At 47.6% G+C, this 26,111-nt stretch overlaps 2 protein-coding genes across 2 annotated transcripts in view; one reads left to right on the top strand and one right to left on the bottom strand.

Annotated features, from left to right (window-relative positions):
* The window catches only part of EIF2AK3 (eukaryotic translation initiation factor 2 alpha kinase 3), a 41,379-nt gene extending 36,064 nt beyond the window's left edge, over positions 1-5,315 (bottom strand). Inside the window, exon 1 of the mRNA XM_048942163.1 lies at positions 4,958-5,315. Within this exon, the coding sequence (XP_048798120.1) occupies positions 4,958-5,199 (242 nt within the window). The 5' untranslated portion in view covers positions 5,200-5,315. The remainder of the gene's footprint in view (positions 1-4,957) is intronic.
* A 4,699-nt stretch (positions 5,316-10,014) lies between these two features.
* On the top strand, positions 10,015-25,114 carry RPIA (ribose 5-phosphate isomerase A). The gene is made up of 9 exons (XM_048942185.1): positions 10,015-10,287; positions 13,174-13,234; positions 14,878-14,933; positions 17,527-17,586; positions 18,473-18,537; positions 18,646-18,714; positions 19,205-19,346; positions 20,650-20,749; positions 23,913-25,114. Exons 1-9 carry the CDS (start codon positions 10,102-10,104, stop codon positions 24,008-24,010), a joined length of 837 nt encoding a protein of 278 aa, XP_048798142.1. The 5' UTR covers positions 10,015-10,101; the 3' UTR covers positions 24,011-25,114.
* Positions 25,115-26,111: the final 997 nt, after the last annotated feature.

The raw sequence follows: 26,111 nt of genomic DNA on the forward strand, positions 1-26,111 counted from the left end.
ACCAGGCTGCCCAGAGCCACATCCAACCTGGCCTTGAATGCCTCCAGGGATGGGGCATCCACAGCCTCCTTGGGCAACCTGTTCCAGTGCCTCACCACCCTCTGTGTGAAAAACTTCCTCCTAATATCTGACCTAAGCCTCCCCTGTCTCAGTTTAAAACCATTCCCCCTTGTCCTATCACTATCCATCCTCATAAACAGCCATTCCCCCTCCTGTTCATAAGCTCCCTTAAAGTACTGGAAGGACACAATGAGGTCTCCCCAGAGCTCTTTTCCAAGCTAAACAAGCCCAGTTCCCTCAACCTTTCTTCATCCTTTCAAATCAAACAAAATCAGTAATAATAAACCAAGTAAATCAGTATGTCCAATAAAAAATTAAGCCACAACTAAGTTTTCAGTACTTCTGGATGAAACAAGGAAATCCTGGGGGAGATTTATGCATCCTGAAACAAAGAAGTCTCACCCAAGACAAACACGATGCTAGAAATCTTCAGCCACTACAGACAACAAAGCAAGCAAATTGACTTACGCCACTTAAGCTTTAAGTAGCCTATCTGGAAATGCATGGCAACAGCAAGCGAGCTGCTGGTTTCTACAATGCCTGAAGCTTATCGATTCTCCTAGGTTGTAGTGCAATTAGAACAAGCCATCCTGATCGGGCCAGAATTCAAGCATCAACTAAAACCAAACCAAATACATACACACACCAACAGAATTCACTGGTAGAGAACGCCCAGAGATAGAACACTGCTGAAGCAATTTTGAACTGCCTTTTTATTTCCTTGAAACTTGTTGTGCTCTGACCAGAAAAAGCCAGGGATGTTAGGCAGTTTTGGCTCACTGCAAGCTGACCGACTTTCAAAGGCAGTGGGAGTGGGGTCTGATCTGTGTACTGAGGGCAGAGGGATTTAGTGACCCAGAAGGACTCTTCATAAACATTGGTCTCAATGAGAATGAGCAACTGTGCAAGTAAGCCTGACAGACAGATTGGAACATGGGTGGGAGGGGGTGGAAATGCTCATACAGGTGAGTATAGGAGCAACTAAGTACATCTTCAACCTGTAGCAAAAATAATTGCAGCCCTTATTTCCAAAGGCAGCCAAGCAACACATTCTTCCATAATCTTCTTAAAGAAAAGTGTCAGATGTGCAAATATTTGAACAGTGGAATACGTGTGTTTGTATAAACCAAGTACACGTAATTATTACAACCATGCAGAAATCAAGATTGGGTTAATAATAAACCAGACTGCAGGAGACTGTTCTCAAGCACTGTAAACATGTGCCTTAAAGGCCTTGGACACACACTGAATAGAATCTGAACGTTTTACTGGAAAACAATTCGTCTGAAGCTCTCTGGCACTGCATAAAAATATTATTCCAAGTGGTTCTATTTCAATTTTACGTTGGTCAGCTGAGAAGTTGGTTATGGAAGAAAAGCTGGAGTGGAGACAACCTCAGCAGGTAGGAAAGGCAGATTCTAACATCACAGGGTGATCTGCCCCCTTCCCAGCTAATTTTTCTTTATCTAATTCTTCCCACTTCCATTAACCCTAAGTAAGGAGTATTTTATGCCTGTGTCTTTTCATATGATCTTTTCTCACCAGATGTAAATATCAGCCTTCCACCAAGAGCCCTCGTTATTGAAGCCTTGCCACCCAACGTGGCAGTCCTTGAATACGTACCCACACCATAAATCTCAGATAAATCATAATGAAACTGCACCTAAGTTTTAAGTTCAGCCCATTAAAAATGAAAGTATTTAAAAAAAAAACAAACAAAAAACAAGCCTTCAGAGGGAACTTCTGCCCCAACAGCACATACTCTTTGATTAAGCTACTTCAATCAACGGCTACAGCATATCCCACATACCCCAAAAGCCCCCAACACTTTCTGGATGCTGCAGCACTCTTTATTTGCTCCATCAGTTAACAGTTGGCAAGTGGACTTTATTTCCCAAACTCCACCTGCCGAACAAACACTGTGATGAGACAGGACCAGGACCAACCCATCTCTATCTCTGGTCCCATCTTCACCTCGATTTCCAACAGCATTCCCACACGTCACAAAATACACAGTAACAATTCCTACCTCTTGTAATAAAATCCTTAGTTATTGCATTTTTCTATATGTTAAAATCTAAGTGCTATCCTCTCCATCTCTGATCAACTCCAGTGGGTTAATATCCTGTCCCTTGGTTTAGCGCTCCTAGTTCATCTACATGTGCCCTGTTTACACTGATGCTTGTGTTATATACTTCCTCACTGTCAGACTTTCCAGATTTATCCCTGTGAGATTCCATTGCTTGTTGCTTTGAGTACTAAAAGCAAGTAGTGGTGACAAGAAAAAAAGATTTTTCCCCAACTTCCAGCTGTTCTGATCAAGCAGTAGATTAACAGTCTGACAACATCAATTAGGTGGCTACTTCAAGAGACTGCTTCACTCAGCTTAGAAACAGGCAAGCACTTCCTTTCTGTCACCTCACTGTGCTGAAGCTTACTGTAGCATACAATGCCAAATACTCACAGATAGCACATGGTTAAGAAAACGAAGTTTTATCCTAGGTTAAAATGACTGAGTTTTATTCATCTTTCTGCAAGCCGCTGCTGATTGCAGTTAGAGCATTCAGTCATTGGCATGAAGTTGAAACAGGATTAGAGAGTCATTAAGGTTGGAACAGACCTCCAAGATCATCTAATGCAACCCCAGCCCATCCCCCTGCCCACAACCATGTTTCTCAGTAGCACATCTCCACAGTTCTTGAACATCTCCAGCAATGACGACCCCATCACCTCCCTGGGCAGCCTGTGCCAATGCATTACCACTCTGAGAAGAATTTTTTCCTAATATCCAATCTGAAACAGCAGTATTCTTGATTCTAGCACACATCAACCAGCCTCCTGACTAACAAACGTCAGTAAAAATACACTTCCTGTACTTTCACCTTGTTTCTAGCTACAGCTCCACAGCACCTTACAAACCAGGTAATGGAGGAGGAGAAAATCCCTGCTAGGTCCTTACAGGTGGCCAGCAGAAAGACTAAGACAAAAGCTTATAACTGTGCATACACATATATCCAACTGCAGCAGCCAATAGACTGCACTAACACTATATTGTCAGATTTCACTTTCCAACATGAAAAAGCATCTAAAAATGCTTCCCCCTCAAACACACCACATCCAGAATTAGTCTCTACAATTAACTGAAAAATCTATTTCCTTACCATTTTCTCTCATCTTTCACTAATTTATTATTAAAGCACAGTTACAGTGTTCCCCCTCAAAACTATGCAAGAGACTCTTAAAAGACTTTGTCATACATTTATAAAAGGCCTCTCCTGAGGCTCGTAACCACAGCTACACCCCATGAAGAACACAGCAGTTTTTGAGTTCTGGTGGCCTGAACTCAGCTCTGCTCTACTTCACATAAGCGAAGTATATTTACCTACAAACAGAAGGAAGGGGCCAAGACATAAAGGAAGATGTCAACAGAACAGAGGAACACCGATTCAGCCTGTCCACTCACTTTCGCTGTACTAAAGAATTACATCTAGTCAAACAAGTTCTTTTTGTTAGCAAAAGAAAGCAGAACATATCATTGCTTAGGTGTAATATTTACTGCTATTCTTGCTTCAGTTGGAAAAAACACAGTCCTAATTTTGGACTCCAAAGCCATTTGGGGCAGCTATTTGTCAAACTATGAACGTCTGCTCCAACTTCTAATCTACCTATCTGTAAGCAAAGAGCAAGGTAAGCCACCAACCATCACAGAATGGCCTGGGTTGAAAAGGACCACAATGATCATCCAGTTCCAACCCCCTGCTATGTGCAGGGTCACCAACCAGCAGACCAGGCTGCCCAGAGCCACATCCAGCCTGGCCTTGGATGCCTCCAGGGATGGGGCATCCACAGCCTCCTTGGGCAACCTGTTCCAGTGCATCACCAGCCTCTGTGTGAAAAACTTCCTCCTAATATCTGACCTAAGCCTCCTCTGTCTCAGTTTAAAACCATTCCCCCTTGTCCATCATGTTTACTTTCTTCTAGGAAAGAGAAATTCCTCAAAACCACAGTTACATTTATTTGCCTACAGGGAAAACAGTTCAGAGTGAGTTTTTTTCAGCCTATGCTAAGACCTCATTGCATTACACTGATATTTTGTAGCTGAAGAACAATCAGCTGAGGGGAGCAGACATCTCACAAACACAGATGAAAGAAAGAAATGCAGGCAAATACTACAGCCCCATCATTCAACAGCAGCAAATCTTCCCAATGCACTGATCAGTGAGAGAATCCCTACATTTAACCCTGGACTGAAATGATCAGATTGAGCATCTTTGGTGAGCCTCCATTTAACTCTATAGATATAAAGCAGAAAAAATATTTTTCAGTACTTTTTCGTGCTGAATAAATTAAGGTCACATTAAAAATCGAGTACAGCAGAGCTGTAATAAAACAGCCAGGAGTTGGATGGCTCGACATAGAAACAGATGCTCCTGCTGGTAACAGGAAAATCGATTTGCTTTACACATAACAGGATGCAAAGTTAGCAGCCGGTTCTGTGCTCAACCAACAGAAAGCTCTTCATTTTTAGAACGGGCTCTCAAATAAAGGAAGCATTAAGTCATACTTTGACTCTGCGGTTTATCACCTCATCTGCTCTCAGCCAATTCCCAAACAGGCAGCGAACAGCCCAGTAACGCTGCCACATTTGACTCATTCATTAAAAGCATCCCGCCGCAGCTTAAGGTCGCCAGCGGTTACGAAGGGTCGCATTTCCCCGTGCTGCGCTTCCAAAGTCGGCCATCGGGCAACCCGTCCCATCCCCCTTTCCTCCCTCCCACTCCACAACGAAAAAAGGGTTGGGCACAAAGCACGCTGCACATCCCCAGGGCAGGACGGGGCCGCGCCGCCCTCACCCCGAGCCCAACCCCGGCCCCCGGTCGCACGGCTCCAGGCGCACCTGCCACCGCTCCGGGCCTCCCCGCTGCTCTCCGCCTCCTGCTCGCCGAGCGGCGCGGCGGCCACGTCGTCCTCCACCGTCACATCGGCCGGCAGAGCGGCGGCTGCCGCCCCCAGCCCGAAAGCGGCCTCCTCCACCACCGCCGCATCGCCACGCGGAGCTTCCTCAGCGCCCGCCGCCGTTCCCAACAAGAAGAGAACCGTGAGGGCGGCCAGAACGCTGCGGCACCGCGGGCCCCGCATGGAGGGGCCCCGCCTCGAGGCAGCCGTTAGGGCATGAACGCTGCCGACGCCGCAAACGCCGCTGCGGAATGGGCGCCCGGCGCCCCGCCCGCAAGCCACGTACCGGCACTGCCGCCGCCGCCGCCCGGCCCCTCACGGCGAGGAGCGAGCCCGTTGGTCAGCCGGCACGTCACTCCGCTCTCGGCTTCTCTCTCATTGGTGCAGTCGAGGGAGAGGGTGGGAGGAAGAGGTGTTTGTCAACAGAGCCGCCGGGCCAATCGGATTCACGCCGCTCTCTCCCCTCCCTGCCAACGCGCGGCCAATCGAAAGCGCATGATTCACCGAGCTGCTCGCGGATTGGTGGAGGCGGCGCGCCACATGTGTTGCTGACTGGAGAGCAGGGCTGCGCGGCCCCGCCTCTTCCCGGCCGGCCTCCGCCGGGTTGGAGACGTGGCTCTTTTACCGTGTCGGCTGGGCGGGGACAGCGGCGCGCGCAGCTCGGCGCGTGGGGCGGGGAGGGGCGACTGATCGGGCGGGAAGGGGGGCCGCCGTGCACGCGCTGTGTGTGAGGGGAGAAGGGCTGCGCGAGGTGCCGGTACAGCCGGCGTTTAATAGGTGCCGAGCTGATCTTCTGTTACAGTTCTTCGTTAATGTACCGTGCTGTTCTAAGCAAAACGAAAAAGTGGCGTTCATTGCTTTATAACTGAGTCACACGCACCATTTCTTGGTGCCTGGCCAGCAGGAGTTATTACCTCCACATTGGCTGCCCTTCATAAAGGCGCGTGCCATCCTGGCACTCCTGATGCTTTCTAGAATCTCCCCTGGTCTTTCTAGGCTTCCTGAGGAGGAACACGGAGGTTCTTTCCCACCTTCTGGGCTGCAGTTATCCCTAGAAGATGGGGGGGCTTCATTGGTTACCAATGGACTGAAATTTACCACACCACTGTTAAGTAATTCACCCATATATCCTCCCTCACAAACACAGACCATAAATGTTCATAAATACATCATTACTAATGTTTTAATCGTGTTCATCTAGTAATGGGCCTGGAGGAGAGCTTTCTGGGGTTTCTGCTGTGCTCAGCCTTGCCAGCTATAGATTTCTATTGATGTGCTTCACTTCCAATAACTGCTGTGCTTCCCATCACTTCTCATTTACAGCAACACTTCTCATTTCCTCCATTTTGGCTATTTATCTTCAGCCTGCTAAGAAAATTGGAACGGCCAAAGTGCTTTTGCAGGACATATCCATACTTCATTAAGCCAGAACTTCCACCTTTGTGCTGGTTCTTGAAGGTTTATTATGCTTAAGGCAGCAACAGCCTTGTGCAAATGTCCCTACCACACCCACGTGTATTACACGCAATCACACAGTCTGGCCCAGGTTGGAAGGGACCTCAAGGATCATGAAGCTCCAACCCCCTGCCACACGCAGGGCCATCAACCTCCACATTTCATACCAGACCAGGTTGCCAAGAGCCCCATCCAACCCGGCCTTGAACACCGCCAGGGATGGAGCATCCACAGCCCCTCTGGGCAGCCTGTTCCAACACCTTACCAGTCCTCACCTTATGAACTCATTGCCTTGTATTTCTTCCCACCCCCTATCCCAGATCAGCAGTCTCCCCATCGCTGTCTTTTGTTTTTGGGAGCTCCAACAGTTTACAAGTGAGTCTTTTCTCCACATTCCCCTTTGCCACTGCAGCATAAGGAATAGCAATCATAATCTAAAAGCTATTATTTTCCTGGCTTGGAAATGTACTTCTCTAAAACACTGATAATCTTATTCATAAATCCTTAAAGCCAAACGCTGCAATACAGCTGCATAATTTTCTCCGTGTTAAAAACTTGTGTCAACAAACCCAAACTTCCTGCTTTTTGCAAAGCATGACTCACGCGCTGCTTTGTCTGAGTGACATAAGAGATCTATTTCAATCATATGACAATAACTTAAAATCCAACCAGCCGTTTATCTGGAAATCAAAGCTTGCACTTGCAGGGCGGATGGTTGCTAATAGGAATGACGTTTTACCTAACTCCACTCCAGAACTGCCTGCTTTTCTTGATTGACTTGCTCTCAGAGCATCGAGGCACAGCAATGAAAGCTCAGCATGCCACCTCGTGGCTGCCCTGCACCGAAGGCCATTAGTAGGCTGCAGCGTGATCGCTTCTAGCCTGTCATTTCTCCCAGAAAACCTCAGAGCTTCAGAAAGACGCACATAATGTAATTAGTGCATCACCACCTCTGCTGGTATCTTTTCATAAGCAGAATAGAATCAAGCACCAGGTCAAATCAGAGATGAGAAGCAGATGTTACACAGAAGAAATGCCACTGAATTGGAGTTCACAGGATAAAAAACTAGGTATGAAGAATGCAATTGTTGGAATGTAACTGGAGGAACAGGCTTGGAGAGCTACTGCCAACCAGAATAGGAGTTTGTCTGGAAAGATGAGCTAGATGTGCTTTAAAATGCTCAATCTACCACATGGTTTCTCTTCTGTGTTGGCGGAGTTTCACCTTCATAGGTCTTGCTGTCTTTTTTGGCTGTTTCATGCCATTTATCAAATGCACAAGACACACAGCTAACCTGACAGAGGCTCTGCACCTCCACAAGGATTTCACTCAAGTTAGTATGCGTTTTGTAGTAGCTTTCAGCAAGGCTTTTCCTGCCACAGCTTCCCATTGCCAACTGGCTGCTCTCGCTGCCTTCCTCATGCAGGCACAAGGTCAGGAAACAACTTTCAGTTGTTTTATTGCTCAGAAAAAGCAGCTTCCTGCCAACGTGTAGAAGGAACAGGAAAAATTGGCAAGGGATGGACTGGAGGATGGGAACACTTCTTTTTGTGGACGCTGCTTAGCCAGAGCATCTTAAGCTAGTTATAACATTCCTATTCAGAGTTGTTATGTGTTGTTTGGCTGAGCCAGCTCAACCTCCTCTACCTGGCAAGAAACTGCTCTTGTTGCTTTTGTGGAAGGTGAATCAGTTCATCACAGGGTCAGGGGCATGCGAGATCCAGTGCAATCCGTATATCCAGGACCAAAGTGCATGGCGGGTGAAGGGAGTAAAGAGCAGAATCTTCTCTTTTTGTCAACCACAAGCTGTTATCTCAGCTACTGTGTAATTTCCTAACATGTAATTTCAGCCTCAGAGGCAGGATTTAGCACTTGGAATCGTACAGCCGTTCTCCCAGCCTGGTAGTCCATGCTTCTCTGCTCTTCAGTGTGGCATTTTGCTAGGGTTAACATCCTGTTGGACAAGGAAAACAACTGTTCAAACAAAGCAGGTTCAAGCATCTTCCTCTGAAGCAGAGATGAGTTTGGCTCCCAGAGAGGCTTTGACAAGGGACGAACACGGGCTTGTACAAAATGATTTTGAGCCATTTGCAGATAGAGCTGGTTGTCAGTCGACGTAAGGGAAATATTTCCTATTTCTCAAAGGTCTTGTGCTCTCTTTTTTGAGCGTAAGCAATTCTCAGCACCATATGTTAAATATTCTGGGAAAGATTGCCTCGTGCTCACTGGATTTATAACTCACTGGGATAAAATGACCAGGAAAGTTCGTTGCCAGCTAACAAATCTCCAAACCACCCTGCAGCAGTCACATGCCCTTAATAGCAAGTCACCTGCTCTGTACAGAAAGGTAAGGCTTTAATTCACCCAGATAAGCCCGGGTAATGATAATAGAGGCTTTGTTGAAAGAACACCCCATTGTTCAAAGACTGGTGTGCCTGCCCAGGGAAAACAAAAGGAAATGTTTCTAGCCTTTAAAAATCACAGCAGAATTGGAGAGGTTGGCAACAAAACAAGTCAGTCATGCATAGAATTTTTTTTTTTAAGTCAACAGCAGCTTTTCTGTTGTGCAAATAAAAAAGAGATCGTTTTCTACTCATTGTGCTCTGACCTTGTACCTGCAACTCCCATGATTGCGGCACAGAGGTTTTTTTTTACTGAGATGCCTGCGCTTGGTCTTAACTCGGCTGCCGGGTTTGAAAACGCTGCTGCAAGTGCATCTGAAGGTTGATCTGCATCCCTGATATTTTCTCAGGAACTGTTTCAGCAGATGCCATCTTGAAAGAAAAAAATTGGGTTTATGTGCTCCCTGACAGAAGACTTCCATCAGGTTTTATACTGTCTTGTGAGTTCTGCTTGGTCACTGCCTAAGTTTTTTGATGATACGGGTGGTGAGGCACTGGCACAGGTTGCCCAGAGATGTGGTGGTGCAGATCCCTGCAGACACCCCAGGTCAGGCTGGACGGGGCTCTGAGCACCTGATGGAGCTGTAGGTGTCCCTGTTCATTGAAGGGAGGTTGGATTCGATGGCCTTTCAGGTCCCTTCCAACATCTCTCCTGTAGGGAGTGCCCTTTAGGCACTGGAAGGACGCTCTGAAGCCTCTCCTTCATGCTGAACACCCCCAGCCTGTCTCCATAGCAGAGGCACTCCATCCTCCGCACGTTCTCACGCCCTCCTCTGGATCCCCTCCGGGTCCTTGAGGCGCTGTGGGCCCAGGAGGAAACGCTTCCACGCGCCCTACAGGGGCTCTGAAGCCTCTCCTTCATGCTGAACACCCCCAGCCTGTCTCCATAGCAGAGGCACTCCATCCTCCGCACGTTCTCACGCCCTCCTCTGGATCCCCTCCGGGTCCTTGAGGCGCTGTGGGCCCAGGAGGAAACGCTTCCACGCGCCCTACAGGAGAGCCCCGACCCCCGCCTCAGTGACAAATCGCCGTACACACGCGTTGCCGCGCCGCGCTCTGTCATGCATTGTGGGAGCTGTAGTTCGCGGCTCGCCGCACTACAAGTCCCAGCCTCCCGAAAGAGGAGGAGGAGAACAGCGAGGAGGAGAAGGAGGAGTGGAAGTGAGCCGGCTCGGCCCAGGCCTGCAGCCCGCACGGGAGAGCCCCCCGGGGGCGGGCCGCGGCGGCATGCGGCTCCCCGTCCGGCTCGGCCCGCTCCGCAGCACGCCCCTGGCTGCCCGGCCGCCGGGGAGGGGCAGGGCCAGGGCCAGGGCCGGCGGGCGGAGAGCCTTCAGCCGCGGGCGGCCCGGCGGCACCATGGCTGAGGAGGCCAAGAGGCTGGCAGCCTGCGCGGCGGTGGACAAGCACGTCCAGGTGAGGCACCCGGGGCTTCTCATCGCCTGCCTTCCCTGCTTCGCACGAGTTAGGAGCCTGGTCTTGCCTCGTAACTTTCCCTTTGCCCACCGCTGCGAGATGGGCTGGGGGAAAAGCTCGGGCTAAAGCGCCTGTCCCAAAGCTTGGGGTGCTCTGAGCCCTGATCAGGGGTGCTCCCAGTCCTCTGCCGGGCTGTGAGCGTTCCCTCCGTGCTCAGGTAGGGCTGGAGCTGCACAGGCTGATGGTGAGCACTTGGAGGGTCAATGGTTAAAGCTGAGCGGTGGTTTATCTTGGTGTTTGCTGTGCAAGCTATGTTGCAACAGCAGTGATGAAAGAGCATCAAGGAGCCTGATGTGAGCATTTAGGGGAAAAAACCCTCTTCCTTCCTGCTGCCCCCAGACCCAGTTGTCATTAGGCTCCATCCTGTCCCGTAAATATTTCACTTATTTTACAGCCTTTCCTTCCTCCTCCAAAGCTGGAAGTGACGGGAGCCTGGTGTGCATCAGCTCCTGGCTGAAAGCAAACCTTGGAGTTGTACACTTAGGGTTTTGCAGCAAAATGCAACTTTTGCGCTATTCTATGGTTAAGCAAACTTATGGTGATGTTTCTGTCTGCATCCCAACTGATTAAAGTTGAGGGTCTGGTTAACGATTCAGTAAAACAGGCAGCAGTGGAAGTAGCACTGCAATATTTGCTGTGTGAGTTGGTATGAAGCAGTGGTAGAGAAGCAAGTTTGGAGTCCCCACTGAACAGCTGGAAACTCTCAGCTATTGCAGAAAATCTGCCTCCTCTTCAACTAATATCAGGAGGGTGCAGCTGCTTTTTGCAACAGCTTTGTGTGCAGCCGTTGCTATCACTGCTAGCAGAAGGAGCTTTGTAATCTTCAAAAATGCTGACTTTAGAAACACAGCTGCAGACTCCTTTTGGAAGATGCTGTGGTGTTCAGGCTTGGTTGTGCAGGACAAGTCTCATTCTCCACTCCGATGTTGGGGCTGTTACCCTTGCTCACAGCCGTCCCAAAGAGCAGCTCCTTGGGCAGCCCATGGCAGAACTTGTGAGGAACTGGGAGGATTAGCAGAGGAGAGTTTTTTGTCTCCCTTTTAAAATTTAATTAAAGGTAGGTATGACTTCCACAGTGGACTGAAGATACCTAAGAGGAAAATGAGGCTCTCACTGTCCCTTTAAGGCACTCAAGAAGCTGCCCCAGCCCTTGGAGTTGAGGGCAAGGAGTCCAAACTGCCTCATACGTGGCCAAAAATGAGCCTCGCTCCTCTCCCCTTGCAGCTGCTGCGCTTGGCTCTGGCAACTGAAATCCAGAAACACTGGGTGCTATAGGCTTTCTCCCGTAGTAGTGCTGCTGGCAGTGTTGCAAGCATATGGCTGTGACCTGTTCCTTTCCCCTTTTGCAGAGTCACGCTGGTTAGGAAGGGCTGGACCTGTTCTATGCTGGGTTTCTGAGAACTGTTTTATTTTTTTCTAAGCTTTCAATGTGCAGAAGAGAGGGAAATCATTAATCCTGGGGGACTGCAATGCCCTGAGCTCCACCTTTCCAGGCAGGCTCATGTCCCAGTAACATTTCAGTTGATTGAAATGCTGTAGCTGTGGCACTGTCCACAACTTGTTGCACATGGAGGATAGTTCCTAAGCTGCTTAACATCCAAGAAGTGACACTCAGCAGCTGTGTGCCTGTGCCTGCAACTCCAGCTGGGTTGAAATTGAGCATCTGAAGTCTCTGTAGCAATATTGTGTCTCCTTAAGTCAATTTCAGCTTTGGATCCCATCCAGAGAAGGGGCAATTAAATGAAAATGAGTGTACAAGAGGCAGCAGGTAGCTCTGGCTGGATGGGAGGTTGAGAGGATAATAACTGCAGACTTATATAGAGCATCCTCTTGGGAGGTAATAAATCCATGCACCCTCAGCCTGTGGCATGCTTTAGAAGCGCGTGTGTGTTGTGGATGAGGCCACAGTGATCTGTAAGCCAGACCAGATGCAGAGAAAGCCCAGGGCTGAGCTGTGATCCTCTCCAGCACACGCTGCCAGGCTCACCCTTCTTTCAAGTGTCGCTGGACTCTCTTGCAGCCACTTACACACTTCTAGAGGGTGGTGTTCATTATCCTCTAGGAACCACTACCCTCTTCTTTGCATCCGTACTGTTTGCTAACCATACTGTTGGCAACAGCCCGGCACTATTACTATGTGGCTTCTTTGGGAGATGTTATCTTGAGGTTGTTTCAGCTTTTTCCTCTGTGGGTTGTGTGGATTTCCTGGCTTTCCAACAGGAGCACTCTGGATGGAGTGCTGTGTTGCCTGCCGTTGTGCCGCAGAGCTGATGGTTTCCTATCGCCTGCTTTCAGAAGGAAAAGGCTTGTCTTCTGCCAGGGCTGGGACTTTGTTTCAAAATTGCTGCTGGCTAGCAACACTCAAAGACTGAGCTGCCAGTTCCCGTGCAAATGTGGTGATGAGGAAGTTGTGGAAGTGGTTGTCAGTCTTCTTCCTCTGCACTGGGTTTTTGTGGGGGAGGAAAAGCCCTGCTTTCTTTTTACAGCCCTCATCACAATTCCTCAAGGATTAGTTGGAATTCAAACTCTGATTAGTGGTGCTGAGGCTGCCAGTAACAAGCAGTGAGAATGCACTGAATGCCTCAAGAGCCAGAGCACAATGATGTTTAGTGACCACATGTCTTTTAAGGAGTGGGTGAGTTGCTTAAAATCTCATAGCCACCCTCTCCTAGAGGAAGCAGCTGCCCTGCCATGCTGGAGAGTTCCCTTCCATGTCTGAAGCATGCTAACACGCGGTGTCCCCTTGCATGTAGCCAAAATACAGAGTCTGGGAAAAGCAGAAGAAGCCCTGTTAACAGCTCTCCTCTGTCTCTTTTTGATTTGCAGAACAACCAAGTTCTTGGCATCGGGAGTGGTTCTACAATTGTCCACGCAGTGCATCGATTAGGTAGGATGCTCCCCTGCTGCAGGAAGTCCTCTTGTCCAGCTGCCCTCGGCTAATTGAAAACCAACCCTAAATGATCAGGACTGGGAGCTCATGCTTTAGGGGTATTCACCCACTGCTTTGTCCTTGAAGCTGAAGGTTCGTGGTCCAAATTGATTGCATATGGAGACATGAGCAGGGATTGGTTTCCTTGACTTTGCTTGGCAGGGCTGAGCATTGCCACCTGCTCTCCCTGGAGGGCCAAGGAATGAACTTTATTGGCACCCACCGCAAACTGGAGCTAAAAATCTCCCTTTTCGTTCCAGCTCTGCCATGTCTTGACTTGCTTTGTGGCTTTGGGCCATGCAGCTGCTCTGCTTCTGTTAACCCATTTGTATGCAGCTCATGCTGCTTGCTTACATCCACAGTATTCACACTGAGGGTCCTGCTGAGGCGTAAGCAGAACAAGGGTTGAAATCTGGCTGCGTCTTTTTTATACCCTGCAGCTGGGTTGATCTGCTGGCCCTGGGGGACTAGTTAGCTCAAGGTGTCTTTCAGAACATTTCAGCTTCTTCGCAAAATATTCAAGAGAGGGAAATGCAATTTTGCAAAGCGAATGTGAAGATAATTATCATCAAGCCTCATTACAGAGGGTATTGAAATCTAAAGTTTCTTTTCAGCCTTGGGGCTCCTGTTTAGAAGCAGAGCTCAGAGTGTCCTACCTGCATGACCCCAGCTTCTTGGGTAGAGCTGGCCCAGAGCAGGGCTTAGAGTAGAGCAAAGGAAACATGGGATCAGGGTGGGACCTGCTTGCTTGCACCCACATCACCCCACGCACAGATTTGTCTGGGAGGTGGCTTGAGAGCTGCCATTCAGCAGTCTGGGTTTGGCTCAGTGTTACAGCCATTCTCCACTTCAACACTGCATCCATCTCTAAACAAATGCAGCTTTTTGAGTCTACTGAGATTAGAGTTCTAACAGCACACAGCTCTGTGTATTACATTTTAACCCTGGCAGTGGGGTTGCCTTGAAGTTTACAGCCCACCTCTTTGCTCTGTTGCTGACTCTCAGGCTTTTGGCTCAACCCTAAGTATTATATTTGCTAAAATAACATTTTGTCCATAATTATATCTTAGTAATAGATTTTAGTCATTTGAGGTTAACCCGACGGAGGAAATATTTCCTCCCATTTAGTGCAATATTTTATTAGTCATTTGCCTGCTATATATTTAAATGTTTCATAAGAAGTGGACATGATGTCCCCAAGGCAACAAGCCAGAAAACTTCTCAGACAGCTGCTGCAGCTCTGTTTACAAGGAGCACAGCAAAACCTGTCTAATGGAGCGCGAGTGGGAGTGGGGCTGAGTTCCCAGGTGATGTTTTGCTGACGAAGCACAACCCTTGCTCTGTTGCTGGAGACATGAAGGTTAATGGCTGTGTCAGGGGCTGGGTTTTGATGGGCGTTCAAACATCTCTGTGAAAAAGGAGCCTTAGCTTTGCAGGGTGGCACCTGTTTGTGCTTTGAGCATGACTGAGTTATTTGCAAGCCAAGCAAGTAATTGCAGTGATTCAGAGGGGCTGTTCTGAACTGAGATTTCTTAAAGAGAAAGCTGGTGTGATTTTTATTCTGCAGTGAACAAATTGAGTCTTCTGCTTTCTTCGTACAGCTGAGCGGGTTAAACAAGAGAACCTGACAATTGTCTGCATCCCTACGTCTTTCCAGGTAAGCTCCTTCCTCCTTGGTTTTATTCCAGCCCGGGTGCTCACATACACGGTCATTCCTTTGACAGTGGTGAACCAAGCACATAATGCAAAAATCTCCTTTGATTCCATATCAGGCCCTGAAAGCTATACAAATCTTGGTGCAAGCTTTTGTGTTTCCAAGAGGAGCTTGACTGAGTACATCAGCTGGGTTTTGCAAAATACTGCAGAAGAGACATCAGCTTAATTTTTCCTTCACAGTGCAACTTTTGCAGAGATCAGTTCTTACCAACCTAGTTGTTGAGAAAGATGGAGGGAAGAGGGAAAATGTGGCTCAGTGGTAAAACTGCTCAGAAAGCTTTTGAGCTGCTTCCATGCCTTCAGGCAAATAGCTTTGCTCTCTCTGCCACATTTCCCTGAGGTGGAAATGTGCTGCTGATAAGCAGCTGTGCACCTTGTTCCCTTGGGGCAGGGAAAGGTGACATCACCAGCTGGCAGGACAGAGACTACCTGCAGGGTTTCAAGGCTAGATGACAGTGTCCCAGTCAGTGAATTGGGCATTTATCCTTTTCTTGGTCCTGATGTGGATTCTAGGGTTGTACCTTTGTCCACTGGAGGACTTACCATTACTTCTGTTTCATACATACACTACAGTGGCAATCTCTCTTCAATCTGTCTCAAGTGATCCCCACCTGGGGATGTCACCTGCCATTTGAACCTAGGGAAGCTCCTTTGAGTTCAGTTGTTAGGTCTTACAGAAAATATTGATAAAGATCACACGGTGAGTGTGGGCTGGAGTCTGCCTTGCCTTGAAGTATTTGTGTAACATCAGAATTTCTTAGTGGTGAAACAACATGGTTGGTGGTAAAGGGTGAGCACAAATCCCCCCAGCATGGGGCTGATTCTTATCTTGTGCAGCCTCTTAGACCTCACAGAATCTTTAAGGTTGTAAAAGGCCACTGAGATCACGTAGTTCAACCTCTACCAATTAGGAGCAAAGCATTCCCAAGTCAGCAAAACAGCATCTTATTTTCGCTGTGTACAGGTGTAAATGGCTGCCTGAGGTCACTGGCAAGGAAGAATTGCTTTCAGTGGGCTTTTATTCTTCTCCCTTCCCTGTTGTAAGGTTGGGTTATTCCATCACCACCACTAAAGCTAGTGTCAGGGTAAGTATCCATCCCTTGGCTTTTGCGTTGTTTCTTCTTTTCACCTGGATGCCTGCCGAGAGCATGGAGCGAAGCCAATCTTGGCAACGACCTGTCACTCATCTAATCCCAAAAGGACCCACCCTTCCAGCCAGCTAATGTGCCTTGGACTGCATTGGATTCCCAGTGCTGGGCAGTGAGGTTAACCTGGTCCTTGTGGGTAGGCCAGCGCTGTGCAGTTTCTGCCGCTTTGTCCCCTACTGTGGGAGCTCTGCTTTGGATTCCTGCCAGTCTGCTCTCATCACTTTGCAAGCAGAGAGCCTGAAGAGAGCCACCTCGTTTCCACACTATTGACTCTGAGCCTGTTAAGGGTCCAGCCTGCATGTACAGCACAGCATTTTTCAATGCTTTCAGTTCCCAGATCTTTGAAATCTTTGTACATGAACACCATATTGTGAATGTAAACCCACTGATGGCGGTCTTTTCTATTTTGTGAGCTTGTGACAGGGCAAGTCTAGTGCATAGTATGATCTAGAACCCACAGCCCACAGGTTTTAAAACTGCATGCTAAGGAGTGCTACTGTAATGTAAAAGATTGGGGTTGTATCTCACTGCTGGGACTACTCCTGGCTAATTCTTGTAATTGTTTCCAGGATGCCAATATGTATAGCTGGTGCACTTTGTTAGCAGGTAAAGCTTGGGATGAATTCTAGGCTGTGACACACGTTTCTCTGAATAGCCAAAGTTCAGTCTTGAAAAGAGTTTTGTGCAAGGTCAAATACAGGCAATGATTTGTGAGATGTAAAATTTAACTCATTTCAGGTTCTGTAAGCTTGAACTTCCACTTAAGAAGCCAATGAATGGACCAAAGGGAGCATAACTGCATTTTCTTCGTGTTCTATTGCTTCTAGAGGGAAACTCACAGCCACTTTGAAAAAAAATAGATCACAGCCACCAAAGAGCTATTTCAGGAGATGTTCCACACTTTTTCTATGAGTTATGCTTTTCTTTTTTGCTTTTCTGTTGTTTGCTTCTTTTCAGTATGAAAAACATTTTCATTGTTAGTCCCATATGATGTAAATATTTCGTTTTCCTGCTCCAATTTTTCAGCCAAAGGAAATCAGAGGGAACTCGAGAATCCCATACCTGCCTTCATGCTTAAATACAGGTGTCTCCCACCAGGCTGTTAGCCCCATGCTGTTCAGTATGGAGAGACCTGGATGCAGCCCCATCCCTTTGCACCATCTAAGCATTTCAGTTCAAATCAGCATTATTTTGATGAAAAAATTCTGGTCTGGAAGCATCATTTCCTCCATGCCATACATTTCTGCTGCTGATTGCAGCCCCTCAGCGAGCTCAGGATGCAGCACTGCAGCCCCCATCCATGTGGCAGCAAGGAGAACGACACGACGAGTCTGATTTCCTTTCCTGCTGCTGGTAAATAGTGTTTGCTGTGTTCTTGGTGCACAGGCCCGTCAGCTGATCCTGCAGAATGGCTTAACACTAAGTGACCTGGACCGACATCCAGAGGTAAGTGGGACTGCAGGATTGAGACCTTACTGACCTCCCTCTAACCCAGTCCTTCATAAAGCTCCAGGCTCATCTGTCCTTGCTGAGGATAAAAACTGCAGAACGTGAGAGAACTGTCTTTTTTTGGTTTTTTTTGCTCCTGAATGTAGTTTCCTCAAAGCTGTGGTCTGGCTGAAAGACTGGTTTATGGTGACTGGTAGGACCCAGGCCAGTACAGAGCAGGGACAGAAGACTGTCCTGTCTACTGAACCAGGCTCCTCCATTTTCCACAAAACAAAAATCACTGAATTGTAGAATTATAAAGTATTCTGAGTTGGAAGGGACATACAAGGACCATAGGGTCCAACCCCTGGCTCCACACAGCACCACTCAAAATGCAAACCCAAATCCTTCTTTTGGAGGCTCTCTAATATTCATGTCCTTATATTGCGGTGCCCCAAACTGCACACACCTTGCAGTGAGGTGAGGCTGCAGATGCTCTAAAATCCCAACTGCTGATCCCGTGAGGTGACCAAGAAGGGCAGTGCTCATCTCTGGGTGGTCACTTAAAATGACAAGTAGGGTGCTAAGCTAGTGGCCTTCTCTTCCAGCCTGGGGCTTGCTGGCAGGGGATGTTGCATTGCTGAAGTGTTGTCACAAACATTTTTGCTGGGAAACCCCAGCTGTCATGCAGATCCTTAGCTGAGAAAACTGGAGGCTGAAGAGACTTGCCTTGCAGGCCAACAGTTGGTTTTGTTTTGTTTCTTTTCTCAATTTTTGCATGCTTGTGGTTGAACTGGGGCTGGTTTCCTTGGGTGGCTGAGCAGACACTCATCTCTGGTTGGGCTGGCATAAACTCCAGTGAGCTGGGTGAGGTTTTCATACTGAGTTTCTTGTCTTCCTACAGCTTGATGTTGCCATTGATGGAGCGGATGAGGTGGACTCTGATCTTAACCTGATCAAAGGAGGCGGGTGAGCCTTGCTGTCTGTATGTCTGTATGTGGCACAGGTGCTGGGTGTCCTTGAGCTGCACTGAGGAGCAGGCTAATGTTTAGTTGTTTTTTTTTTCTTCCCTTGCAGTGGTTGCTTGACACAGGAGAAGATAGTTGCAGGATATGCAAAATGCTTCATTGTTATTGCTGATTACAGGTAAAATATTACTATTCTTTGTGTGGAAATATTTGGATGGCCCTGTGTTAGACTGCTACAATCCTAGTGTGTCAGGGGAACAAGAATTGGTGGAAATGAGCTTAACTCCCAGTGCTTCAGCAATTGAATTTGTTTTTTTTTCCTTAATTGTCATCTCAGCAGGCCTGCTTAGAAGTCAGCAGAGCTTGGGGGGAAAAGGCTGCTCTGCTTTTTCTGAGCATAGTGATTGTCAGCATGGAATAAATTTACCCTTCTGTGCGTGCAGCTGCAGGACTGTTGAAAACTTCCATCCTGCTTGTCCAAAATGTGTCAAAACAGGGCTTATGAGCAGAGCTTCGTGCACTAAGCTGATTCTTCCTACGTGAGTGCACGTGCAAACTGATTGCCATGCCCTCCAGGGCCTTACACCTGAGGGATGTGTGAGAAAGAATGTGATAAGTGCATTGTTAATGGTGGTGACAATTAACACTGATCCCTCCTCAAACCTCAGGAAAAAATCAGAGAGCCTTGGGGAGCAGTGGAAGAAGGGAATCCCTATTGAAGTCATCCCCATGGCTTACGTCCCTGTCACCAGAGCCCTGACCAAAAACTTTGGAGGTGCTGCAGAGCTGCGGATGGCTGTTAGCAAAGCAGTGAGTGTCCTTGATCCCTCTGTGGCCCACAAAGCCACCTGAGTGTGGCCAAGAAGATCTTTCATCTGATCAAATCTGTTTCCTTTAATTGTACTTAATGAACTGTGTGTTTAGATGTTGGGGTTGCTTGGTTAAGTCTTATGTCTCCTAGAGCAAGCAGCTCTGAACAGTGAGAATAAGGTGGCTGTTCCGTGTCTGAGGGCTGCTCTGTGTCTCTCCTTGGCCACAACCAACCTGCCATCCAGAGCACAGGTTGCTGTTTTTGTGGAAACACTCTCTGTCCTGCTGGGTTCTCCATCTCACAAATACTCAAGTTGTTGCTCTGCAAGAATGTTTAAGGCTGGAGGGCAGTCTGTGCTGCCAAAGTGTATTGAGTTAGGTGGGCAGCTCTTGGAGACCCCAAGCTGCTGTGTGACACACAGAGCAAGAGTGGACTAAAAACTGAGCCTGCTTTGTCTCCACTGTCCTATTCTGGCTTGAACAGTGGGGCTTGACCAATGCATGTGGCAAAGGAAGAGAGGACTGTCTCCAGTTACAGCTGGAGCTAACATCTGAAGGCTGAGCACTTTTAATAAGTTTAATCCCTTGGCCCAAGAGGTTGAGGAGCTATATTTAGGAGCCTGAGAAGAGAAAGCCACTTGTCTTCCATGAGCTCAAGACCAGCCTTGCCTGGGGAATGCAGATCCCAGTGCTCCAGCATGAGCTGTGTCCTTGGAGATTCTGTCTCATGCGGTGGTCTTACCCCCTGGTCCTTCCCAGCATGTGTGGTTTACAAACCCTGCTCAGGGCTGCTGAAACTCCTTATTCTCAGCCCCAGCTGTCTCATCTTTGTTAAAAGGACTCAACTTTGGGACTTGAGAGAGTGTTGGGCACATCTGAGGCACCAAAGGCCATCAGTCCTTCATCTCCAAAACCTCCCTGTGGAATGCAACAGCCCACCCTTATCACGAGGGTGCAGAAGTCTTGTTTGGGCTTCAGTTGCCTATAGTTGCCTGCTAAGGACATATCTCTAGTGGATCTTGTGGAAAGGATCCTCTATCCTCTATTGATGAAATCATATCAATTTTTCCAGCTTTTGTGTGATTATCTGTGAACCATAGGCAAGGCAAGGCATAGAACAAGGAAGGCACAGCTGCCTTGGGCAACGGGTTACAGGGTTATTGTTTGTATGGAGCAGTGGACTGTGCCCTTATTTACTCAAATGATGACCTTCTCTACACTGTTGCAGCAGGGATGGCTCCCGGTGTAAGGCTGTGCTTGGTACAACAGGAACTTGTGGTGCTGACATAGGTTTGCTTCCCAGGGTCCCGTGGTGACAGACAATGGGAACTTCATCCTGGACTGGAAGTTTGACAAGGTTCACGAGTGGAGCAAAGTGAACACTGCCATAAAAATGATACCAGGTAATGTCTGTGCTGTTAAAGACCAAAGGCTAAGGCTTGGTCTGTACTAGAAATCCCTGACCTTGGGAGCTAGGAGCATGAGACTGTTTCTGTTGTTCATGAGCTGTTTCTGGATCATTAAGCCCAAGGGTGGTGACACTTCAGCAAAGCAACATACAGAGGCTTGCTCAGTCCCATCTGTATGTCTTGGCTGGATATTTTGGTGAAAGTCTGCTCTTGAATCTGGTTGGCTTTTGAGTGCATCTTTAAATATTTTGAGTTTATCCCAGATAGCTGTCTGCCCACTACTGTGCACAGCAGAGCTACCATTAGCTTTACTGCTTTTTGTGTCTTACCAGAGCAGGAGCAGGGTGGGATCCTGTTGCACAGACCTCCATGTCTGCATGAAGTAGCACCACGATTAGAGTACAGCTTTGGGCAGAAGCCATGGGTTTAGGCTGAGTGAAGTGTCTGTCCCTGATTACTTCAAGTTGCTTCTGTTTATTAGCTTTGCTTCCTTCAGTGCTTATTAGGAGGCTGATTTGCTGAAACCATACCCATTTCCTTTTGTCTGGATGTAGGAGCAAATTGCTGGTGTGTTACCTCTGCCTTGGCTTGTCCTGATGCCTTTGCAGTCTGAATAATTACCTGGCACTTGCTCACAGCCGACAGTAGATGGCAGGTTAAGACCTTCGGCAAGAACTGATCTAAACAAACCAGTGTCTGATGTAAATAGACTGGTGGCACTGCTAGTGTGGGCTGTCCTGGTGCAGTGCTCTCTGTACCTTAATGCAGTTTCAGTCCATGGCTGCACAAATGTATTTTATTAGAATTCTTTCTGTGCACAAGAGAAACGGTGGCTGGTTCTGCAGAAACAAAACACAGAGTCTTTTCATGGGCTCCTTCTTGCATCTCTCAGTCAAGAGGGATGAAGGGGAAAGAGACAGATTGGAGGTGGTTTCAGCATGCTGTGGTCTAACCATGAGCTCGTAAGTGAGCCTGCTAAGAGGAAAAGAGCATCTTCCCTACCCAGAAGTGGAAGAGCAGAATTGTTAAAGTCTGGATATACTGGTGATAGCAGGGCTCTGTGCACTTTACATGTGGTTGCCTTGTCCTACTTTTTTTTTCTTCAGCCTTCTTGGAGTGTGTTCATCTGGTAGGAATTGGGTTTGAGGCTTGGCTGTGCAAGCAACCAATATGAGTGTTTACATACAGGTCCTGGATTGCAGCAGGAGTTGTTGGTGAAATGAGGGCTTGCCCAGCATACTTGGTGCTGGCTCTGAGTGTTGGTGGCCTCTGCCTCTGGGGGCCTTGGCAAGCTGAGTGCCACGTGTGTCAGCAGGCTGCCACCTGAAGGGACTCTGAGGGCTGTAGAGTTCTGCATCACTGTGAATTGCAAACATTAGAGTTGTTTGAGGATTTCATGTGCCTCAAAATAGAGGTAATGACATCCCCAGGCCATTTTTTCCTCTGTGTAAGGAAAGACCAACTGCATGAGCAACACTTTGATGCTCTTCTTTTTTTCCCCTCTTCTTTGGTCAAAAACATAGAACCATGACAGGCTTCAAACCCATTTTGCCCTTAACTCCTCTTAATGTGGTTAACTTCTCATGGGCTTTTCTGCAGTCCTAATATCTATGGTATCAAAGCCTTAATGGTATCAAAGCCTTAATCAATATGAGAAGGAGGATATTCTCCCCTCTGCCAGAGGAAGTTTCAGTGTGATTCATAGAATCAATAAGGTTGGAAAAGACCTCTAAGATCATCTAATCCAACCATCAACCCATCCCCACCATGCCCACTAACCATGTCTGTCAGTGCTACATCTCCATAGCTCTTGAACATCTCCAGGGACAGTGACTCCAGACCACTTCCCTGGGCAGGCTACTCCAATGCATCACCACTCTTTCAGAGAATAATTTTTTCCAGATCTCTCCTAAGGAGTCTGGATGGGAGCAAAGCCTGGAGGTTTTATACAAGCCCCTGCAGCTGGCTCATGTTTTCCATCTGCTTGGTTTGGAAGCTGCTAGCCTGGGTGCTAACAGGATCTGACTGTGGCTCAGTGGCCATTGTGAGGCTAAGAGCATCCCATAATTATGTAATTAAATTCAACCAAAAGTACATCTGCTAATGGGCCACAAATTGCAGATGTAGTATCAGATCTGCTTTGTCTTAACATTGTTCCTTACTCTGTGGAGAGAGTTTCCTCTGGAGTCAGCTGCAAGGAAAAGACTTCCCAGATGCTCCCTGTGTGGTTGATGAAAGATCACCCATGTCAGACACCTCCCAGAAGATTCCAGCACTGGGGTGGTTCTGGCACTAATTCATAGAATCATAGAATGGCCTGGGTTGAAAAGGACCACAATGATCACCCAGTTCCAACCCCCTGCTGTGTGCAGGGTCACCAACCAGCAGGCCAGGCTGCCCAGAGCCACATCCAGCCTGGCCTTGGATGCCTCCAGGGATGGGGCATCCACAGCCTCCTTGGGCAACCTGTTCCAGTGCATCACCAGCCTCTGTGTGAAAAACTTCCTCCTAATATCTGACCTAAACCTCCCCTGTCTCAATTTAAAACCATTCCCCCTTGTCCTATCACTATCCACCCTCGTAAACAGCCATTCCCCGTCCTATTTAGAAGCTCCCTTCAAGTACTGGAAGGCCACAGTGAGCCTTCTCTTCTCCAAGCTAAACAAGCCCAGTTCCCTCAACCTTTCCTCACAGGAGAGCTGCTCCAGCCCTCTGATCATCTTAGTGCCCTCCTCTGGACCTGCTGCAGAAGCTCCACATCTTCCTGTACTGTGGGCCCCAGGCCTGGACACAGCACTGCAGATGGGGCCTCACAAGAGCCGAGTAGAGGGGGACAATCACCTCCCTCTCCCTGCTGACCCCCCCTTTTTTAATGCAGCCCAGAACACAGTTGGCCTTCTGGGCTGCAAGCACACACTGCTGGCTCATGTCCAGCTTCTGATCTGCCAGGACCCCCAAGTCCTTCTCCACATGGCTGCTCTCAAGGAGATCCGTATAAATACCTGCGATTGCCCCGACCCAATTGCAGCGCCCTGCACTTGGCCTTATTGAACCTCATTAGATTCTCACTAGAGGCCCACTTCGCCAGCCTGTCCATTTCCCTCTGGGTGGCTTAATTGGCTCACTGACTGATTGGCTGATGAACTCTTGTTCCCAGGCGTGGTGGAGACGGGGCTGTTCATCGACATGGCGGAGGTGGTGTACTTCGGCATGGAGGACGGCTCGGTCAGCGTGCGGGAGAAGCAGCCTCGCTGATGGCGGCGGTTCGGCCCGCTCCGCTTTGCCTTCGGCCAGTTTGATTCAGCTGTTGTAACGGTGCCAACCTGACGTTATGCCTTAAGAGCAGCGGTTATCGCAGGAGGTGGACGGGGAGTCGGTCAGAATCCGCTGATATGATACTGAATGTCTTTTTAGAAAAACAAAACAACAAAAAAAAAGAGATGCTCTATTTCCAGATATATATATATTTTTACTTTACAAGAATGTTGTCCTTTTTTTAAAGAATCAGTTAAACGAATTGCTTTAACGTTTTTATTTTATTTTCTAAGAAATATTTACCAAAAAAAAAAAGAATACTTTTTGAATTCTGTTGTTGTTTTCTGTTTTTCCTTTTTTTGAACTGAACTTGAACCTTCCTGGTCGCTCTTAGTGCTCGGTGATTGGTGTTACTGTCCTAATAAATCATCCTTAACCACTCTGGCTGGGAGGATGATGTGCATAATGGGAGCACATCCAGTTGGGACCGACTGATGCCTTATTTGGAACCTTTTTGGTTCGGTATTTTATGCCTTTTATTTTTCTATACCACTGTTTTTTAATAGTTGAGGATGTCTAGTTAATCCTCTGTGCATATGACAAATCTCTGAGCCTAAGGACATTGCATCCCTGTGTCTGGGACATTAAAAGGGGCCTTTTTGGGGCCTCTGTGTGGAAGAGATGTTCATCCTTTGAGCCAAATTCTGTTCTACAACTGCATTGATCTAGTACCTCTGATTAAAGTCTGTTCCAGTAGCTGGAGATATTCGGGATTTCATCCTTGTATAATGAGAGCAGAACTGGGCACTTGATGAAGTTTACAAAAGCACATTTGAGCATTTTAGGGCAGTGTTCAGTGGCAAATTATTTGGTTTAGAATGAAGGTTAATTATCACCTCTCACAGCTGGTTGATTTGTAGAAGGATAGAGTGGAATGCAAGGGAAAACCGAGTCTTCCTGCCTAAGTTTACCATATGTAGCAGGAGAGAGACACTTGTTCAGTATCTTGTTCTCTGTGTATAGGTGCTTTGCATGATTCTGGTGTCAAAATGCAAGCCCTCTTTTTGTGTAATAGACACTGAAATAAAGAGCTGTTATAACAGATGTTCATCTTAAGGTGACTATTTTGGGAACAACACAAAATACTTGTTGAGACTAACTTGTGCTCTGATTCCACTAAAAGCTTCTGTCTGCTTTTTCCCCTTACATGGGCACTGCATCCAGACCCTGTTGCATTTGATTTCTTTTCGCTTAAGGTAAATACACTACTTTATTTTACATTAACCAGATTCTCTAACCATCACTTGTTAGTTGCAGCACTTGCCGTTCACCTCTCTTAAATCTGATGTCTGAAACCTGTGTGTGTAAAATAATTTTGTCTTTCTTTAAATTTTGCCTTTCCTGGACATCCATTCTGTTAATTCTGAAGCACTTCACAGTGACCAAACTGGCTACCATCCAGCCAACAACTTGCTGGAAGTGCTGAAGTTTCTCTTCTCACAAATCTGATGCTGCTGAAGCTGTTCACAAAATCACAACTCCGTCTGGATTGCCGTGGGCTGTTTTCAGATAGTCTTGGACTCCTAATGTAATTCTAGATAAACAGAGAGCAATCAAGCAAAACTTTGTGAGGAAGCTTCTTCTCACACAGCACGCTTCTGAAAATGAGATTAGCAGGAGGAGTGTTGCTGTTGACTCTCTGAAGTCAGGCAGCCCCTTCTCAAAAAGCCAATGAAACCATTACCGCACCATTTCTTTCTGGCCTCAGACCAAATATGATCTCATCCAGCTCTGTGCTTAGCAGGGGCTCGTTAAATCTAAGCCTGAGCACGGCAGGTTTAATTCTTCAGCTTCTCTGGGTGCTTAAGATGCTTGTGGCACAGCCTGGTACTTCTGTGACAGCCTTCTCTGCTGGGGGAACTTTGAGCAGAGAGGCTGCATGTGCATTTCAGTGTACCACAGGGTTAGAATTAAAACATCTGCAGTGCTGGAGAAAGATTGGTGTCTGCACTGGTTCTGGAGGTTTTGTGCAGATTTTGGCACAGATTCCCTTCTCATCAACACAAGGCAATGGAACAGCTGCCCAGAGAGGTTGTGGAAG

Source organism: Lagopus muta, chromosome 4 (assembly GCF_023343835.1).
Source record: "Lagopus muta isolate bLagMut1 chromosome 4, bLagMut1 primary, whole genome shotgun sequence".
Lineage (NCBI taxonomy): Eukaryota > Metazoa > Chordata > Aves > Galliformes > Phasianidae > Lagopus > Lagopus muta.

Bases quoted from the DNA above. Each gene is read 5' to 3' on its own strand.
- RPIA (XM_048942185.1), top strand. From the start codon at position 10,102: ATGCGGCTCCCCGTCCGGCTCGGCCCGCTCCGCAGCACGCCCCTGGCT. The intron at 17,587-18,472 runs GTAAGTGGGACT...GTCTTCCTACAG, and splicing joins ACCTGGACCGACATCCAGAG to CTTGATGTTGCCATTGATGG. The intron at 20,750-23,912 runs GTAATGTCTGTG...TCTTGTTCCCAG, and splicing joins TGCCATAAAAATGATACCAG to GCGTGGTGGAGACGGGGCTG.